The 20,729-nt window shown below is 44.8% G+C and overlaps 1 protein-coding gene across 10 annotated transcripts in view; it reads left to right on the plus strand.

Moving 5' to 3' along the window:
• Tdrd9 (tudor domain containing 9) overlaps positions 1-20,729 on the plus strand; it is an 84,092-nt gene that overhangs the window by 38,247 nt on the left and 25,116 nt on the right. For 8 of the 10 annotated variants that reach the window (XR_004518349.1, XM_033766845.1, XM_033766848.1 and 5 more), the window contains exons 10-23: positions 3,176-3,230; positions 3,377-3,461; positions 3,987-4,044; positions 4,810-4,914; positions 10,834-10,931; positions 11,486-11,617; positions 12,542-12,707; positions 12,786-12,849; positions 12,924-12,987; positions 13,212-13,256; positions 14,365-14,418; positions 15,434-15,550; positions 16,474-16,593; positions 18,803-18,903. Coding sequence is in view for 9 of the 10 variants with exons in the window: in XM_033766845.1 (XP_033622736.1) it covers positions 3,176-3,230; positions 3,377-3,461; positions 3,987-4,044; positions 4,810-4,914; positions 10,834-10,931; positions 11,486-11,617; positions 12,542-12,707; positions 12,786-12,849; positions 12,924-12,987; positions 13,212-13,256; positions 14,365-14,418; positions 15,434-15,550; positions 16,474-16,593; positions 18,803-18,903 (1,264 nt within the window). In the remaining variant the exon portion in view is untranslated. The remainder of the gene's footprint in view (positions 1-3,175; positions 3,231-3,376; positions 3,462-3,986; positions 4,045-4,809; positions 4,915-10,833; positions 10,932-11,485; positions 11,618-12,541; positions 12,708-12,785; positions 12,850-12,923; positions 12,988-13,211; positions 13,257-14,364; positions 14,419-15,433; positions 15,551-16,473; positions 16,594-18,802; positions 18,904-20,729) is intronic. The other 2 variants (XM_010607308.1, XM_033766846.1) reach the window with 2 other exon arrangements.

Consider the following 20,729-nt stretch of genomic DNA (forward strand, 5'->3'; position numbering starts at 1 on the left):
CTGACCCCACAACTTTTGCATTCTGTATGCACCTAAAATCCGTGCTTTGTGGATGATTCCAAGATCTGCTGCCAGCTGGGGCAGTAGTAACCAGTCTTCCCTCTCTCTTGGCTATAGGGGTTGAGAACTTGGATTGCTGAGCACTCTGAACCCAGTCCTGAGGAACAAATTCTCTAGGCTATGCCATTTTGAAACAGCTTCCCAAGGCTGTCATTTTGGAACAACTTCCCTAGGCTGCCGCCATTTTGGAACAGTGTGGCTGTTGTCATTTTGGAACCTGGTTCTCTGGGGCTTTTTTCCAAAGCAAATTCTTTCACCTTTATAACTCTTGGGCTGCAGATTGTGGAGTCCTGCTGCTTCCTGTGGTATTCTTTTCTATTTTCCTATTCCTTCTCAGTAATAAAGATCTGCTCTGCTCTATCTTTGCACTCCACAGCTTTACTAGAGCTTCCTTTCTAACCCAACTCAAAATGTTTTAAATCATTCTTCTGATCTCTTTGCTCTTGATTTTCCACATGATCTGGCTAAAAGCCCCCAACTTTAGCCATGCCACTGCCTCAGTATTCAATTGCCTTGAAATTTCTTATGCACGATTAATTAGTCCACCACCCTTAATCTCAGTATTAGGCAGTTTCTGGACACAAAATGCAGAGAAACTTTCTGCCAAGCCATAACACACATCACCTGGTCCAACAGCCTGGTCTTTACTGGCTTTCTAGTCTTCTGAGCTCTGACCAGACTTTGTAAGGTATTTCAGTGCTGCTTCTGTAGCCACTGTCTCCAGATCTTTCCTAATTCTTACCACAAGCCAGTTCCAAAACTTTTGAGCCACATGGCCAGGTAATGTCACAGCAACGACTCCACTTCTCTGGTACCATATTTCTGTGTTAGCTACTTTTCTCTTGTTGCTGAGACAAAATACCAGGCACCCAATGTTAAAGGGTTTGGCTTACAGTTCATAGAGGTTTCAGTCCATAATCAGCCAACTCCAAGGCAAGGATGACAAACAGGCATGGCACAGGAGAAATGACATGGTGCACACAGGCAGCAAAAGTAACAACAGAGAGCCTAATGATCTTTAAATCGAACAGTACAGTTCCATGGAACATGACAGTCTCTCCTGCTGTTGAAAGTCCATGTATAGAAGATATCAGCATTGGTGCTTGAAGTGATAGAGAGCAAAAAGCATGCATCTAGAGAAACATGTAATTTTGGACCACAACATGTGAGTTTCAGACCTCTGTCAACTTTTCATTAGGATATGGATTCATTTTTGTATGTAGGAAATAACCATTAGCTGACAATGGGTAGAGTTACATTTGTCTCCATAAGTATTTATCAGACAACTGCTATGTGCATAAGGAAAAAAAAAATCACCAAAGCAGAGCCATGTTGTTACCCACTTAAAAATACCTAACATGAGATAAACACCCCTTCCCCCCAATACTGGGGAGAAAATTCAGGGCCTTCACACTGAGTTACATCCCCAGCCCTTTATATTCTTTTTTTTTTTCACTTTGAGACATGATCTCACTAAGTGGCTTAGTTCTCATGTTGAGCTTGTGATCCTCCTGGCTCAGCTTCCCAGAGTGCTGGGATTGCAGGTGTGTACCACCATGCCCATCTTGAGATACTTTTTAAACTGCTAAATATAGACTGAAAAAATATGTATGTGGTATTTTAAGTTTGTTATATTTTTATTGTATGCATATGTAAATCCAAATTTATCATATGTTTATGTATTTCACTCAGTGATCTTGAACAGTTCTGTGTTAATTTTCTAGGGCTGTTATAAACAGTACCACAAATTGGATGGTGTAAGACAACAGTGACTCATCTCCTCATGTCCTGGAGCCCAGATGCTCCACATCAAGGCTGTGCTCCCTTCGAGGCTTTGAGTGCCCTCCTTCTGGCCTCCAGTGGTAGCCATCAGTCCTCTGTGTCCCTTGGCTTCCTGCCGCATCACCCTTATCGGTGCTGTGTCACTTGGCATCCTCTGGGTTTCCCCTTCCCATGAGGACAGAGTCCTGCTGGATTAAGGGCACCCTGCTCCACCTGACCTCCCCCTAATGATTTCATTTGCAGTGGTTGTTTCCTGATAAGGCCCATTCTGAGTTACTGGGTTGGGACTTTATCTTTTGGAAGGACACAAAAAGTTTAGCACATAACATAATGAAATACTGATAACTTGGGAAGAGGCACAAGCACATATAGATGTTATATACCAAATATACATTTTTAGCCTAATGAAAAAGATTTATCACATGTTTACTACCAGTCATGTCCATATAGGTGTCATATGTATACCTACATATTACATGTGTATGTATATACAATATGTATTGTACATAGAGAGAGATACAGAGAAACTGCCAAAATAGTGTATACATGTGTCAACAGCTCACCGTACTAATGAATGTCTGCAAGCTCATGGCCTCCACTTTAAACACCTCTTGTAATTGTAGAGGCCAAAGGTATCTTGTATTAATCTTGTGATGTTTCAGTAAATTTAGTATTAAAATATTTATACAAGTTTTTCTTTTCCTGATGTATACATTTTTTGGCGGACTCTCTATATATGGTGGTCTTACATATGTGTGTATGTGTATTTTTTTGTTGTTGTTCCCAGGGCCTCATGTACACTAGGCAAACACTTTACCACTGAATTATACCTCCAGTCCCAGAATACTGTTTTTGGATTAGAAAGATTTTTCATATTGTAAAAAGTCTGGAAAATCTGAGGAAAGAAATTAAAACTGCTCATGCATCCCGCCCCTGTATGCATTTCACTACTGCAGAAAGGAAAACACTGGAGTAATATGACTTTTTATGTATTGTTAAGTTACTAGTTAATGTCATTGTGCATTTTTACTTAAAATTCTGGTAGACTTAGGCAAAAAGTATTAAAAAAGTCAAATAAAATGAATTGACGGGAGCTGGGCATGGTGGTGCATGCCTGTAATCCCAGCTCTTGGGAGGCTGAGGCAGGAGAATCACTGTGAGTTTTGAGACCAGCCTGGACTACATAGTGAGTTCCAGGTCAGTCTCAACTACATAGTAAAAAAACAAAAAAAAAAACAACAAAAAAAGAATTGATAGGACCTTCTTAGAAAAAGATGACATTTCAAATTAAAAGCTGGTTTTTAACGATAAATACAAATGTTTTTTCTCTTAGGTCTAGGTGAAATCAACTATATGCATGGACTTCTCACAAACATGGTTCACAAAAGGTATGCTTAAAGTGATACAGCTTTATTGTTACTTTAGACCACTAGGTCCTTTGTTTTATGTAATTTAATTATCTTAGTGAATAATCACTTGTTTTTTTATATCCCATGTGTATCGTGTGATATTTATTTAGTAATTTGTTTCTTAGGTTACAGGTCTATCCACTCCATTCCAGTGTGACTTTAGAAGAACAAAATAATATATTTTTAAGCCCAGTCCCTGGGTACAGAAAGGTAGGAGGACTGGGAAGACAAGTGCTGAGCATTTTAGATAACTTTCCTTGGAGACTGTACTTAGGGAAGATGCTTCTCTGCCATTGTAGTTATGACTGGTGGTGACTTACCTGAATACTTCTTGGTGAACTGGCTTTTACTTAATTGTGCTTTATTTTATAAATTATCTTGCTAAAAAGCTGAGATTCTTTTTATTTTCTTAACTTGAGGTGTTGTTGATGGGTTTTGATGCCTTTGCATTATTCTTTGCCACTGTCAAGCTTTGGGACTATCCTGGTGTCCCTGACACTACTCTGGTGACTTTAGTTAGAAGCTGTGGTCCAAGCCCTGCCCGAGGGCGTTTCTTTCTTTCTTTTTTTTTTGGTACTAGGGATTGAACTTGGGTCCTTGTGCCTGATCAAATTTAGTATTTACACTGAGAAACTTTTAAATCATTTTCAAGATTGAGAGTTTTGTTTTTTACTCTGTCTAACAATGTCCAGAACAGATGGATGATTTCAGCTTCTTTTCTTTGATATTTGACAGATCATTCTGTCCACCAACATTGCAGAGAGTTCTGTCACTGTTCCAGATGTGAAGTATGGTAAGGTCCCTCCCAGCTGCCTCCCCATAATATGACATTGGGAATTGTCCCTTCCCTTCCCACCCTCGGAGGAGAAACTGTGGAGAAGCCTGTCACTTCAGCACTTTCCCCTCTGAGCAGCTACTTTGCTTGTGGTGGGACTGATCTCAGGGTGACCAGGGTGAGTCGGAGGCCTTTCTAGGGGTCTCATGGCAAGCAGAGCTTTGGGGCTGCTGAGGGAGGCAGGGTTGGGGAGGAGCCCAGGTAAAGGTAGCGTAGAAAGATACTGTGCAGCCCTGGAGCCCGCACTGCATCGTCTAGTCCTCCACGTGTGTCCTTGAGAGACTGTGCCACTAGTGAGTCTCCCATATTCACTCAGGCAAGGACCCTGGAGCACAGAGACCAGGCAACCCCCCGACCCTGACACAGAGACAGAGAGAGACACACAGACAGGCACACAGAATTTTAATCCCAGCAGTCTAGGACATTAGCTGATTTTCTGTTTGTGTGATGCTGCTGCTGCTCTTTTTGGGTAACCATACATTTTAGATGCCTTCCAGTAGGTCCTTCTTAGGATATGCTGGGTCTTAGGGACCCCTTTGTGCCCAGGGCCTCCCTGCTCTGGGCAGTAGTGACTGGTCAGTGCATTTCCAGAGGTTCCTACATGCACACTGGTTCCTGAACCGGTGTGCTCATGTCGTTTTATCACTGTGCTTTGTGATTTGTTGTACAGCAGTCTCATGTGGTGTTGGCATGGTGTTTACATTCCTTTTCTTCAAATGACAGTTATAGATTTTTGTCTGACTAGAACCCTGGTTTGTGATGAAGATACAAATTATCAGAGTCTGCGGTTGAGTTGGGCCTCTAAGACCAGTTGTGACCAGAGAAAAGGTAAGGTGTCTGGGAAAGCACACTGAGGACTTCAGGGGACATGGCACAGGCAGTGTCTTTTAAAAACTTGGCTTTGCATTTTTACTCTTACTCGTGTACTTCGTTGGGGTCAGTTTTCAATTTAAACATCAACATCTCACGTTGTTAGAGTGACCTTTAACTGCATATTCCCTCTTGCAGTGCATTATGCAGCACCCGTGAGTATAGAGGACAGAGACCCTCTCATCTCAACACTATCTCCACATGTGACCTTCCCCTCACTCTCTTCCTGGCCCCGACCACCCAGAATCTCTTCCATGTAATCTTGCACGGTCACAGCACCCTGTCTCTACCTCTGTGTACAATGAGTCTGCTGTGTCTTCTGCTGTGGCCACACCTCTTCAACCATCTCACAAAAGAAGACAGACATAACAGAAGGAACATAACTGTTTTTCAGGGAGATTTTAAATTTTGGGGGCATAGGAAGCCACAAGCATCACTTCATTACATTTTTCTTTTCTTTCTTTTTTTTGAGACAGGGTCTCACTATGTAGTTCAGACTGCTCTGGAACTCACTATGTAGCCTAGGCTCGTCTCGAACTCACAGCAATCCTCCTGCCTCAGCCTCCCAAGTGCTGGGATTGCAGGTGTGCGCTACTGTGCCCAGCCACTTCATTACATTTTGACAAGACTTCTCTGACCTCCTCCAAGTTTTGGTGATTCTAGGGAATTTTTCCTAAATGAGTTCCACCGTGTGCTCAGGGCTTGCTTTGTTGCTCAGCAGAGGTGAAGGTGTGGGCTTGATTGGAATCTGGAGGCTTGGGCTGCAGTGGAGGTGTGTCCAAGCTGTGCTGGAAGGGATATTGTGCTGCTCTGTGGCACCAGCATTTGGGAGTGTGCTGAGAAGTGGTTGTGTTTTCTTAGAGGACCTTCTGGAGGGCAGGTAAAAGACCATTCCAAGTGGAACTGTTGGGAAATAGAGCTACTGTATCAAAAAATAAAGCAATATTTATATGTGCTTACAATATAGCAGACACTGTTTTAAGTGGTTTATTTCCTCACTTAGTCCTTATAACAAGCAAGAGAGGAGTATGCAGTATCTTTATCAACCCTGTCTCCTGAGGTGCAGGGAAATAGTTATTGTCCAGTGTTCTCCGCAGAGTGGTGGGACTGAGATTTGGCACAGAAATCTGCTTCACTCCTCATTCTTGACCACTTTGCCACGCCTCCTCTCTTGAACAGCCTTGTCCAGAGCTGGTGGAGGCGCTGCTCCAGCCTGGCTGTTTCCTCTCCCATGTGAGTGTCTCACTGCCATGAAGGCCTGGGTCCATCTAGGTGCTGTTACACAGATAGAAAGGAGCATTGAGCTTAGCTCATCCACCACATCGAACCTGTGGCCCCTGCCCTACCCCCGAAATATACTTAGAAAAACAGTTAGAAGTAAATATGCAAAAACATTAAAAATGATTTATGGGGTCAGTCGTGGATTATCCTTTTCTACCCCTTTGTATATTTAAACATTGTATAAATAGAAAATATTTATTGTACAATTTTTCTTTTATAAGAAGTAGCAAGAACAAGGCCTAGAATCCGTTGAGTCCACCCTATTTCTCCAGCTCCCACCTGGAGTGTCTGAAGTGCATGTAGACACCTGCAAAACACCACAGGGCCACTGGCCTCATCAGCTGCATGCACACTAGTGTGTGTACAGGTCTGTGTGATCCTTGCACTGCTGGGAAGGGCCTGCCACACACTACTCCTGTGCTTCTCTGTGTAGCTCTGGATTCTGCAGTTCTCTTTTGCACACCACCCCGTCTTTTTTTTTTTTCTTGTACCAGGTATTGAACCTAGGTTTGCACATGCTAGGCTAGTGCTCTACCACTGAGCTACATCCCAGCCATTTAAAAATTTTTTTAGGGGCCGGGGATTTGGTTCACAGGTTCTGCTTCCTGCCTTGCAAGCACAAGGGCCTGAGTGTGATCCCTAGCACCAAAACAAAAAAAATTTAAATTTTGAAACAGGGTCTTGCTGAGTTGCTCAGGTTGGCCTTGAATTTACAACCTTCCTGCCTCTACTTTCCAAGTAGCTGGGGTTACAGGTTTGCACTACTGTGCCCCACCACTCTCTTGTGTCTCTTGTTGCAGTTTCATAGTTTTCACTTAGATCCAGGAAACATTTTGTATGAATTTGTACTTCAGTAAGTTGTATAATATGGTGTATGCTTTAGCTCAAGATTTATTTCTGTGCTTGTGGGTTTCTAGTGGCTCTGCACCAGAGCCTTCCTTCTGTTATGTCTGTGTTCTTTTGTGAGATGGTTAATGAGGTGTGGCCATAGCAGGAGACACAGGAGTGATAGGAGACAGAGGTGCTGCAACCATGCAAGGTTATATGGAAGAGCTTCTGGGTGGTCAGGGGCCAGGAAGTGAGTGGGGAAGGTCAAGGCCATGACTTTCATAAGATTTCTGGGAAAAGGCAAGGCACAGTGGGCAGATAGTTTAGGATTGGCTGGTGTTATGGTTTATATCTGAAATTTACCCCCAGAATCTCAGAGGTGGGGCTTTTGGGAGGTGATTGGATCATAGCAACACTGATGCATTGATGAGTTCTTAGCTGAATGTGCTATTAGGAAGTAGGGCCTGGTTGGAAGGGGTGTGACACTGGGGTGTGCTTTGGAGGATACTCCCAACCGCCTTCTCTCTCTCTCTCTCTGCTTCTTGGCTGCTGTGAGGTAAGCAGCTTTCCTCTCATATTATTTCTGTCTTAGAGCCAGCCAACCATGAACTGAATTCTCAGAAATGTGAGCCAACATAAGCCTTTATTCCTTTAAACTGCAGGTGTTGGGGTATTTTGTCTCAGTGATGGGAAAATGACTAATACAGAAAATTAGTACTGAGAGTTGAGTTGTTGCTGATTGTGTGGTGCAGAAGCCATTGGAACTGGCTTGTTGGAGGAGTTTGGAAAGGTTTGGTAGTGACAGCTAGAATGCCTTAAAATGCTGTAAGCAGAATAAGCAGAGATTGTTGGGAAATTCTGGCCAGAGCTCAGAAGACCAAATGCTGATAGGAATGTGGATAATAAAGCCCAGACTTTTGAGGTTTCAGATGGGAACAAGGACTCTACTGGAAAATGGACTATAGGTCATGTGTATATCATTTTGGCAAAAAATGTATCCACCTATGTATTGCCCATGTCCTAAGACTGTGTGTGAAGCTGAATTTAATGGTAGAAGACTAATTGATCTGGCAAAGGAAATTTCAAGGCCCCTCAAGGCTGTGGCATGGGGTTTGCTGGTACTTTTAGTCAGATTTATAGTGAGAATTAGGAGCAAAGGGTAAAGCCAAAAGATGTAAAATATTTGCACTTTCACCAGAAAGTGCCTGTAAAGTTGGGGCCATGAAAAACACAGTTGCTAAAAAGATTGGCATTAAAAGGAAAAAAAAAAAACAAAAAGCCAAGCACTCTCCATCAGTACAATAGGAAAGACTGCTTGAAAGTATCTCAGAACTATATTAGACTGCATCCACTGAAGGCTCAAGGGTATACAAGAGTAAACTCCTTTGAAAACCTTTGCTTAGAGGAAAGAGCCCTAGGATTCTGTGTTCACTCAGAGCCTCTTGGGGAAGTGAATCTATGTTCCATCAGAGGTTGTGTGATGGTCCAAGGGGGCCAGGCTATTCCTGCTCAAGCTGGTGGCACACCTGGGTACTCATTTTTCAGGTAGCAGAATACAAGAGTTAGGAGGTCATGGCGGCTTCCACTCAGATTTCAGAGGAAGGCCTAGGAAGGCAAGCAGGGTGCCCCTGAGAGGGTGATGTGTGAAACTGTAAGAGTGAAGACAAATTTGCAGTGGAGACCCCAGGAAGTTGGAGATGCTCACAACTACAAGTTTATTTTGAGTCTCAGGTGAGACTTTGGAGCTGGATTTTTCAGCAGCGCTGGAACTGTTAAAATTTTGGCAACTCAGAGTGATTGTAGCATTTTGCATAATGAGATGGATATGAGCTTTTTGGGGTGGAATGTATTGTTTGGATTTAAAATAAGTCTCATGTGTTCAGAGGGAAGCTTTTGAAAGGTGACTGGGTTGGAGGGTGCTGTGGGGGATTCAGACATTGAGAGTTTATAGCTGAACGTGGGGCTGGGAGTTGTGGCCTGGTTGGAAGAGGTGGGTCACTGGTGGGTCACTTGGAAGTGTATATTCTTGTTCTGAGCTCCTCCTTTCTCTCTCTGCTTCCTGGCTCTTATGAGATGAGCAGCATTTTTCCACCATGCCCTTCTAGGAACCATCTGAACATAGACTGAAAGCCCTGAACCTTGAGCCAAATTGATCCTCTCCTCCTTTAAGTTGAACCGTGAGCCTCATTAAAGATCTTCTTCAAGTCATGGGTGTTGGGTGTTCTGTGGCGAATTTGTCTAGTTTAAATAACCTGGGTGGAATTTGGACTGTGATAATGATTTCTAGTTGCCTGGCACGTGGGATGACTCTTACAGAGGGATATTGCTTCCTGGCTATTGGTCTTTTCTTTTTTTTTTTTTTTTTTTTTTTTTTTTTTTTTTTTTTTTTTGGTACCAGGAATTGAACTTGGGTCCTTGTGCTTGTGAGGCAGGCGTCAGAAACTCATGGTGATCCTCCTGCCTCAGCCTCCAGAGTGTTGGGATTACAGGTGTGTGCCACCATGCCCAGCAATATTGGTCTTTTATCCTGCAACTTTGTTGAGTTCATTAATTAGGTCTAGAAGGGTTTTTATTTTTGTGGTTACCTTGGAATCTTCTACTTTTATTTGCAAATAGGGCTGGGAGGGGCTGGAGGAAGTCCAGCCCCTCAGTCTTTCCCAACCTTGCAGTGGGGAAGGAGAGCTGCACGAGGCACCCTGTTTTTAAAAGCTGTGTATTTATTGAGTCCCTACTCCCAGTTCCTTAGAACATTTGGGGTTCTGTGGGTTGGGCTTGGTTCTGACTTCTTTGCACATACATTTATAGTCACATAGTGTGAAGGGCGCTTCTTCAGAGATGTCAGGACAGGCAGGTGGGAGCAGTTCCTTTCATCTCTGACCTGCACGTATCAGCCCCCAATGAATTGTAGCTTCTGTCGTCAGCTGAGTGCCTTCATCTGTCACTAATAGGAACCTGTATATTCACAGGAGATGTGGTTGCATGTGAGACCATGGTTATTTTCCTTTTCCTCTCCCTCTCCTTCTCCCTTATATCTCTTCTGTCCCTTCTTTTCTTGCCTCTTTTTACTTGTGGAATTGGAGATTAAATCTAGAACCTTCACACTGAGTTACATCCCCAGCCCATTTTTATTTTTTTGAGACAGGGTCTTGCTAAGTTGCCCAGACTGGTTTTGAGTTTGTCATCCTCCTGCTTCAGCCTCCAGAGTATTGGAATTATAGGCCCTGTACCACTATACCTGGCTCAATTTCTGTTTCAAAGAAATGTGCATTGGGGGCTGAGGATTTATTTAGCTAAGTGGTTTTGCTGCCTGCCTCGCAAGCACAAGGACTTGAGTTTGATTCCCGGTACCAAAAAAAAAAAAAAAAAAAGAAAAAAGAAATATGCATTGGAGCTGGGTGTGGTGGCACATGCTTTTAATACTCAGGAGGCTGAGGGAGGAAGATTCTCTGAGTTGGAGTCAGCATGGGCTGCATAGTGAGTTCAAGGTCAGCCAGAACTACACAACGAAAGCCTGTCTCAATAAAACAAAAATGTGCATCAGATTTTATAATGTTGCTCACTGAATAGAAGTCAGCACTTAATCTTATTTTAACTTATTCTTACTTTTCAGGATGTTCTGACTTTGAATAAATTTAGAATAATGTACTAGTATGCATGCTAACTTATTCTGAAGTGTCGAGTACCTAGTCTGGGGGAAGACACTGTCGTCACAGCTGGTCTTACCTACCTCTTCCATGCCGAGTGGTGCTGAGCGTCTCTCCCTTGCAGGTCGCGCTGGACGGGTGTCTAAAGGGTACTGTTACAGACTGGTGCCTCGGGACTTCTGGGACACGTGCATCCCTGATCATGTCATTCCGGAGATGTTGGTAATGTGCTTCAGGCATTGTCAAAGTTAATTTTTATAGATAATTGATTTCCTGAACAGTTTAATATAACTTTAATGTCACAATGGTTTTGTTTTTTGGTACCAGAGATTGAACTCAGGTCCTTGAATGTCACATAATTTTGATCCCCCACCAAAAGCTCACTGACTGCACTTGTCTCTGGTCACAGTATGAGCTCACCACTTATTAAGCACCCCAGGCACTTTCCTCCTGTCACATTCTTAATGAGAAGAATGTTTTCTGGTAGCTACTGACTTTATGAGAAAATTACCTTTAAGTGCTGCTCTTTTCTGTTACCTTTTGTGATGAATAGTTGTGGATCCATTTTTTCTTTCTCTCCTCTCTCCTCCCTCTGTTTTTCTTGCCCTTTTGTTATTTTTCTTCCTTCTTTCACTTCTACCTTTGTCTCTTTCTCCTCTCTCACATTTCTGTTTTTCTTGCTTCTCCTTTTTATTTCTCTCTCTCTAGCGCACCAGTTGTGTGAATGGGCTAATTTTGTTCTCCTTTTATCTCTAAACTTGTTTTGTTCTCCTCAGCGCTGTCCACTAGGAAGCACAATATTGAAAGTGAAGTTACTTGACATGGGTGAACCAAGAGCTCTGCTGGCAACTGCCCTTTCTCCACCTAGTCTGAGTGACATTGAGCGCACCATCCTTCTACTGAAGGAGGTAGGGTTGTCTAGAATTCATTAATGCTGGAAAAAGCCAAGAGTGTTTTTTAGAGGAACATAAATTTCACAATCCTGAGGTGTTTTGGCTGTTAAATGGTCAGCATGTGCTTGCAAAAGCCTCTGCTGACTGAGGGACGACTTCCAGTCTCATGCCCGTTGTTCAGACCAGCCCTCTTTCAGGTCTTGCCAAGGCACACCCTCTCCTCCCTTACCTTGCCCCTGTGCCCCCAGTGCCTCTTGCCTGACATGTGTTCTGGTCTTCTGCTGGCCCTGTCAGTTTGCTTCTCACTCTTCCCCTAGCTCCACCCCTCCCCTTTGTCTTGACTCTCTGCCCATTGCTGGAGACCCTGCCCTTCTGCTTTGGGCTCCATGGCCCACTCCTGACTCATGCCCTGCCCTTCCAGTGTGCAGTCCTGGCCTTGGGACCAGCTATGTCCTAGTCCACACACTGCCAGGCTGTGGGTACTCTGCTTCTGACCTTGAAGCTGGGGATGCTACTGGTCTCTTATCCTCAGATGTGATACCTGCTTCTGTGAAATACACTTTGTCAAGTTAAGGGAAGTTTTTTCTTCCCTCATACATAGTTTAAGTTTTTATGGTGAGTGACCATGTGGTATTATTGTTGGGTCATTTATTTATTACTGTGCATTCTGTATTTGTTAAGTTGTGAGCTAAGTAGATATTGTGAACTTCTTGTTACCTCCCAGTGTCATGCTTTTTCTTAGAAAACAGTAAAAGTTTGAAGAACAAATTCAAAATGTTCTTGTGGTAGCATCAACCTTGCATGAATCGACTTAGGTGTATTTTAGAATATTATTCACCAAAATTTGATCTTTATTTCCTGCTTTTCGCTCTCTGCTTGAGGATGAAAAGGGCATGAATGGATCAGTATTTGCCAATAGTGCTAATTTATTTTATAAAGGTGGGAGCACTTGCAGTTAGTGGACAGAGAGAAGACGAAAACCCCCATGATGGAGAGCTAACCTTCTTGGGAAGAGTGTTAGCCCAGCTCCCTGTGAGCCAGCAGCTGGGTAAACTCATCGTGCTGGGACATGTGTTTGGGTGCCTGGATGAATGTCTCATCATCGGTGAGTGTGAGGGCCAGTAAGCTCCGAGGTGCTCGCAGGACCACCTCTAACGTTTCCCTTCTCTGTGTTCTCTCTTAGCAGCGGCTCTTTCATTGAAGAATTTTTTTGCAATGCCTTTTCGGCAGCATCTTGATGGATATAGGTATTTAACATTTGGTTGGTAAGGGTTACCTGGTCTTGGTGCCAGCATTGAGACTTCTGTTACCTGTTTTGCAGGAGCAGAGTGAGCTTCTCTGGCAGCAGTAACAGTGACTGTCTTGCGCTTGTGGAGGCCTTTAAAGTGAGTCCCTACGCTGCCTGCGCAGGAGCAGGGGATGTGGAGGGACACTGAGGTCCAGTGTGAACTGACAAACTGCTAGAAGGAGAGCTGGGTGGGGTGGGGGCCAGTTTCATGAAATTGATTGAAAACATTAAATCAGTACATTTTCTGTGCTCAGTGTGTTGGAATTGGAGCTTTAAATTTAATCAGTAAATTGTTTTGGAACTGTGGTCATTTATTTTCAGACGTGGCAGGCTTGTCGACAGCGGGGAGAGCTGCGGCGTCCCAAGGTTGGTCTGGTTTGCTCTTTCCTTGTAGACAGCTGCGGGTGCTGAGATCACCTGGGATCTCTCTCAGCTTTGTCACTGTGTTTGCCTCTGTGGCACTAAGGCCTGATGGCTGTCACTGTAAACAGTTGGGCTGTGATCTTTTAGCAGGGTCCTTGGCAGTGCTGCTCACTCCCAGCTCCTCCTTGCCCACTGATCTGCTGTGGGCGGTGGGCTGGTGTGTGTTTGCTCAGAATGAAGAACCCTGTAGCCTTTGCTATTTTTAACTTACAAGGTATTTAGCCCACTAGTCTCCATTTAATTTTCTTTTCCTTTTTTGGAGTCAAATTTGTTCTCTACCTAAACTGACTAGGCTCTAAAGACTGGCTAGATCTGCCTGTGTGCAGGTTTGCTGCATCTGGGAGGTCTATACCAGGGAGTGTGTAAGCTGCCCTATGAAGATGCCGTTAGCCTCGTGTCGCAGCACACACCTGTAATCCCAGCTGCTTGCTTGGGAAGATGAGGCAGGAGGCAAGTTAAAGGAGTAGCCTGGGTGATTTAGCAAGATACTGGGGGGGAAAAAAAAACTGGAGATGTAGTGCAGTGCTGCAGCTCTGCCAGAACATTTGCTTAGGTAGCATGTTCGAGGGCCTGGATTCAATCCTGAGCACCACATTCAAAAAAACAGCTGCTGCCCTTTAAACACCCAGATACCATGTTTTCCTTGTTGGTACACGATCTGTGTCATGTTTTACCTGCCCGGTCAAGTTGTGTCTGCTTTTAATTTTGGGGACAGGCAAACTCATAAGAAGAGTTGTCCCTGTAAGCATTTGAGGTTGGAGCCTGCATATTCTGGCTTCAGTGTGAATTAGAAGCACCCTAAGTGTATGTGCCGTGGTCACTCCAGGACACTAGTGTGGCGTTATTTTTTTATTTTTTGGTACTGGGGATCGAACTTGGGTCCTTGCACTTGCGAGGAAGGCAACAGAACCATTGAGCTAAATCCCTGGCCCATTCAGTGGCATTATTTTCCATTCATCTCGATTTTGGATGAGATGTGTGTACATAGTAGGCAGACAAAACCCTAATGTATTATCTTGACAGTGAATGTTACGCTTTGATGTATTTAAAGGATGAACTTGACTGGGGGCGGCTAAATTACATTCAAATCAAGAGAATTAGAGAGGTAAGTTACAAATTCCTTGATTAAATGAGGCAAATAAAACTAATTCATCAGATCTAGCACCAGCAGTGCACAGGGCTGTAGTGAGTGTGCTTCTTCCAGCGGAGTGCCAGTGTCCTCACCTGAAACATGGCACCTGCTTGTGTCTCCAAAAGTAACTTCATGGGTTCCCTGCTATTGATCTTGCCTTGGGTTCTTAGAATGAACCTCCTCGATTGTAATATTTTCTTTCCAAGCACTGCTGGGTTTTGACTGCCAGTGTTTCCTGTGTGCCATAAGTGGAACTGGCTGGTGTGTTGTGTGTATACACACACCTGTACATAATACGACCAATATTTTGGCATTAGTTTGTATCACCCTGGTAGGATGAGCATCTCTCTGTGCTAAGGGGTAGTTTAGGTAACAGTTTAGTAGTAGCTGGGAGTGTGTTTCTTTTAAATTGATAGAACTCATCCATAAAAGCATTTGGGACCAGTGCCTTTTTTTTGGTATGGGGGATAGAACTCAGGTCCTTGCACTTGTGAGGCAGGTGGCGGCACCACTGAGCTAAATCCCCAGCTCAGGACCAGGGTGTCTTGAAGGATAGTTTTTGTTCATAGTGTATGTTTGTGACCCGTGATAACTGCATTCATTCTGGGGACTCAGTACACATGCATAGCACATCTGGTCATTTTTACTCTCACTGCCACCCTCCCCTTTCTCACTGAGCAGCACATTTTAAAAAATATTTCCACTTTCCCCAGTAGTTATTGATCCTTTCTGGTTTCTAACTCTTTTGAAGTCATTCTTGTTGACATGTATTTTATTCAATAATTCATCAAGTTTATTGAGTGTGGTGTTGTAAGGAGTCTTCTTATTTTAATTCACATCATGTCCCGCGGTAATGGCTTTCTCAGTATGAGGATTGTGTGTGTGCACATTCTCATTCTTTCTTGACTGTGTCAATGTGGTGCCCTGTCCATGTCTGGGAGGCTTTCCGTGGTGGGCACGTCTTTTCTAGGGTTTCCGCCTCCCCTAGGTGGCTGAGCTATATGAAGAGCTGAAGAGTAGAGTCTCACAGTTCAACATGTATGTGGACCCACAGCAGCCCAGCGTGGACCCAGAGTACGCTCATAAGCAGCGCTTCATCCTGCAGGTGTGCCTCTGTGGGTGAAGAGGGAATACCCACAGATATCAGCCTGGCTTCGGGGCAGGTTTGGAGGCCACTGTGTCCACAGTGAGTTTGGAGCCATGCCTGTCTTTCCTTGTGGACACCCCTGGTGCGGAGCTGGTGATGCAGACCTTCTCCTTCCCAAATATGTTTCTGGGGAGCTCCAGCTAACAACTCAGTCCCTTCTCTCGGAGCTTTCAGAATGTGAAGGTGCCTTGAGGCAGCCCTGTGCATGTGGCTATTCTCTCCCACTGCCCTTGGAGGCGTGGGTTTAGAGGAAAAGCTATGGGCAGAACCTTGCAGGAGATCTGCAGGGAAGTCTGTCCAAGTAGGTGGAGCATGCTGCTTCTGCTGCTGTAGGGTTTCCAAGTTGGCTGAGGCATACAGAATGGAGTTTGAGGTGGAAATCTGTGAACTGGTTATGCCAGGAACGCAAATGCTTTTCTGGGTGTAAAATGGCTGTAAGGCTGGGGGGGTCTTCCATTCTTACTGAAAAAGGGACTTTTTGCAGAATGCCTTTCAGAAGTGAGTATTAGGTACCAGTCCTTGGTCAAGGCTCGATGGAGTTCTGTCTGCACACCAGGGAGGGCATCTGAGCCTTTGGAGTGAGTGTCAGGACAAGGGCGGAGAAAGGGAGTGAAGGCCCAGGCTCCGGGCACGTGATGTCGTATCCCTGCTCAGCCAGCTGCTGTCTCCTGAGAAGCACTCCAGCTCCTGAGGGAAGGATGCTTCCAGTGTGTGTATCTGGGAAAGTGGCCGAGAGTGGCTTCCTTCGACAGATGAGAGGTCCTGTTTTTGTGCAGACCGTAACTGTCTTTACTCACTGGGTATCCAGTTCTTGCTGGGGTGAGAGTAACACACTGGTGAGAACGCCTGATAAAGTGGCACTGCTTCCTCATGCACGTGAGGTTCTCTTCCAGGTTGTATTGGCAGGCGCTTTTTACCCGAATTACTTCACCTTTGGACAGCCTGACGAGGAGATGGCGGTGAGAGAGCTGGCTGGCAAAGACCCACAGACGACTGTTGTGGTAGGTGCAGAGAATAAGAAGCCGCCCAGATGTGGCTGAGTCATTTTTCCCAAGTGGTCAGCACAGGGCTGGGATTTAGCTCAGTGGCACTGCGCCTGCCTTGCAAGCACAAGGTCCAGAGTTTGATCCCCAGTACCAAAAAGGAAAAAATAATCACAAGTGGTCAGCACAGAGTGATTTGTTCTTCTTTTTGTCAGTGCTCTGTGGGTTTTCTAAAGTCAAAATTGTGTGTATGGCCTTTCAGGTGCTTCTCCTTGGCCCACAGGCTTTTCCTCCTTTCTTTCCTACAGACCCATTCTTCCCAGAAGGCCTGGAGAACTGGTGTGTTCAAAGCATGCTGTTTTGAAGGATTTAAGACCCTTTTCCATAAATTTGAGAATACTTTATTAATTAGCAACTTAATTATATACAAAATAAAATGGCATTGCTTGACAGCTCAGTACTGTGTCTTAAACCAGTGATTTCCCTGAGCTGGATGCAGAACCACTTGGAGAGTGCTTATTAATTTTATTTTAGAATTCAGATTTGGGGGCCCCTTAAAGTCTGAGCTGGAAGGCCTGGGCTAAACATCAGCATTTATTTAGATACCGGAGATCGAACTCCAGTCCTTGTGCATGTGAGGCAGGTGGTGGCACCACTGAGCTAAATCCCCGGCTCTTAGACATTAGCATTTAAATGGTGTGTGCTTTGAACCTGTGGACAGCTCCGTGGACCAGCTGTTCACACCCTGCCCAGTTCAGTCCGCACCTGGAGTGCAGTGTTTGGGAACTGGATTTTGATTGGTGTCATTGGCTGGTGTAAGCCTCAGTCTGATCTAGGGAGGTGGAAAGCCCTTGGTGAAATCCGTTCCTGGTATAGAGCGAGGGTTCGTCACTGCTCACCTGTTCTGGGCTGTGTTCTACCTCTCCTGCTATCAATTGCAAGGGAAGGGCCTGTGAGGAGTGCTGGAGACAAGACCCAGGGGCTGGCTCTCAGTGCTCATCAGGGCTGACTGAGGCCTTTGTCTTCCTGTCTCCCCTCTTCCCTCAGTGGTGTCCTTTCCTCAGCTGTGCATTATGGAGGCTCCCTCAAGGACTTTGCCTAAGACGTTATCTCTTTCAGCCACCATTTAGCTGGTTTCCATGTATTCTGGGGGCCAAAAGCTAGCAGCTGGACTTGGGAAATCTAAGTCACAGTTGGTTTGCTTAGCACCTCTGGGAGAAGCTGTGTGTGAAATGTGTTGTAGGCTTCTCTGAGCCTCACACTGGCCCTTGGAGTTGAGGGATTATCATCTAACAGTGTGATAGTCCATAATTTGCCTAAGGAGTCATGCAGCTTCAGGGAGGGATGAGATGGGAGCCAATTTGGCCCTGTGTCTAAACTGCCCTCACTGGCCTGGTGCCCCCTTGTGGCCCAGTGGGCCCCGAAGTCCATGAGGGCAGGAACACTGGAACAGGCTGCCCTGCCAAACAGACGCCCTCCTCTAGTGGAGCACTCTCCCTTAGTCAGGTTCCCGCAAGTCCTTCTATAAAAATGTGCCGTTCCAGAGACATATTTAGTCAGCTTGATTATTTTAATGCCTTTAAAATAAAATAAGCAGAAATCTTAATTTTGCTGTTAATTGGACTGTTTTCATTTTTTTTTTTCTTGCTCAATACTAGGGTACTGAGGATTGAACCCAGGGCCTTCACACTGAGCTACATGCCCAGACCTTTTTAAAATTTTGAGATTTCCTTGGTTACTAAGATGTCCAGGCTGCACTCAAACTCCCAGTCCTCCTGCCTCAGCCTTCCAGAGTACTGTGATTATGTGTAGGTACCATCATGCTGGCTCTTTCTGTGTGATAGAGTTTCACTTTGTTGCCCAGACTGGTCTGAATCTCATGGGCTTAAACAATCCTTCTGCTAGTTTAACAAGGGAAGAATTAATCTTTGTTGAACATACTAATTATTAAAACCTAGTTATGGAGCTGGGGATGTAGCTCAGCAGCACAGCGCCTGCCTGGCAAGCGCAAGGTCCTGAGTTTGATCCCTGGTACCAAAAAACCCACCAAAAAAACAAAAAAATACCTAGACATGATTTAAAAGCCATTTATACACTGACCGATAGTTATGGTAAAAGATAATAAGCTGTAGTTTTGCTGACTAGGAGGATGAGCAGCAGCTCTGAGACTGTGCCCTTAGTGCCCGAGTGGCAGCTCTAACCACATGCACTGTACTCTGTCTTACAGCTGAAGCATATTCCTCCCTACGGATTTCTGTACTATAAACAACTGCAGTCCCTCTTTAGACAGTGTGGTCAAGTCAAGTCCATCGTGTTTGATGGGACAAAGTAAGTAGCACATCCTCGTAACCAGCTGTCATTCTGAAGGGGCCCAGCATGGTGTCTAACCAAGGCCTAAATGTTGTGGAAACTGTCTTTGTGGGCCTCGCTAGTGCCCGGCCAGGCTCTCTGTCACTCACTGAGGCGGCCCAGGACAGAGAGTTGCTGATCACAGTTGTGAGCATAAGTTTGTCCCAGGTCATTTGGAATCAGACACCATAGAAGCTCTGTTCATTTGGCCTCATTTTATTAGCAGGTTGGGAGCGAATGGTGTGATGGAGACTCACTGGGAGTTATTTTCAACAAGAAATGCTTATGCTCAAAAAGGACAACAGATTTTAAATTGATTTTCAATTTTTAAAGTTAGAAACATTTTCCCATGTCTGTCCATGTTTAAAATTTTCTTAACTTGACAAAGCATTGTAAGTCTAGTTAATGAGAACAAACACTTTTTCTTTGATTAATGTCCATTTTACTTGAGTTGAGCATCTTAAATACATTTTCAGTTTGGATTAATTTACTCCAACATTTTAAGTTCCACTTCTATTGTTAATATATTGATTTTCTTTGTAGGCCTGTGAATTCTTTCAACACAAATTCATAACCCTAAGAACACTTAACAATCTTAGGTTTTTCTTTTTCTTTTTTTTTCTTCCCCCTTTTATTTTTGAGAAAGTGTCTTGCTGTGTAGTTCAGGCTGGCCTTGAACTCATGGGAATCCTCCTGCTTCAGCCTCCCAAGTGGTGGGATTATAGGTATGCACCACCGTGCCCTGCTGATATTCAACAATCTTGTAGATTGATTGAATGAATTAAACTTAAGGTGTCTGAAGTTTTCTGACGTATGATATAAACTGCAAGCAGTCAAACTCTTTGTCACACCTGTAAAATCACTGCCTCGACCTGGAAGCTCACAGGCACACTGCTATTTGTGAATAGAGTCCTGGGCCAGGGTTGCCAGCTCCAGGTGCACCCCATGTTCCCTGGTTAAGCTGATTGTCAGAAGGTGATGAGCTTGTTGTTCACTAGCCTTTACTCTGCATTTGTTTCATATTTTTCCTGTCTGGAATTTTTTATTGGAATTTAATTATGTTTTTTTGCACTCCCATTATTTTGACTTTTTAGTCTCAGTATTTGGGGGCAGGAGTGGTATTTGTTTGGGCTGTGGCAGCACCAATGTGGTGAGCAGGCCTGTGTCCTGATGGCAGGCCTGCTCTGGAAAACCCATGCCAGGTGTAGGGGCACCCTGTGCAAAGAGCACTGGGGCTGAGGTGAGCTCCCTGAGTATGTACCCACTGTGAAATGTCACGGGAGAGGCGGGGAACAGGGGTCCTTTGGGTCCTGGGGCAGTGAGGAGATGGCCAGTGGGACAGTTGTATCTTGGGCTGCAGCAGGAAGAGGGCTCGGGACTGAGCAACCTGTGGCAAGTGGCTTGGTGGGAGCCACCTTTGCTCCAGGTGGAATATGATTTAGGGGGCCAGGCGCAGTCTTTCCACTATCCTTTTGTGGCAGACTGATGAGCAGGAACGTGAACAGGTGGGCACGTGGAGACCCCGCATGTTCCACCCTGGTCTGTGTTCTAGGGGTTTTGTGCCATACCTGGAGGTGGATGAGAGTCAGTAGAGGAAACCAGTATGGCATCCTGAAAGGTGTCAGCAGTGGTGACATGGGTGCTGGCCTGGTGCTAGTTGAAATGAAGAGGCAGCAGGTGGGGGAAGGAGCTCTTGGGTTTGGCTGTCGATTGCCTTTGGAGGGAAAGGAGAGATGAGCCAAAGAGGCACAGGCTTGGTGGGGAAGGCATGCAGGCTTGCCACGGAAAACCAGGAGGAAGGTGTC

Source organism: Fukomys damarensis, unplaced genomic scaffold, assembly GCF_012274545.1.
Source record: "Fukomys damarensis isolate Sample0158 unplaced genomic scaffold, DMR_v1.0_HiC HiC_scaffold_21, whole genome shotgun sequence".
NCBI lineage: Eukaryota > Metazoa > Chordata > Mammalia > Rodentia > Bathyergidae > Fukomys > Fukomys damarensis.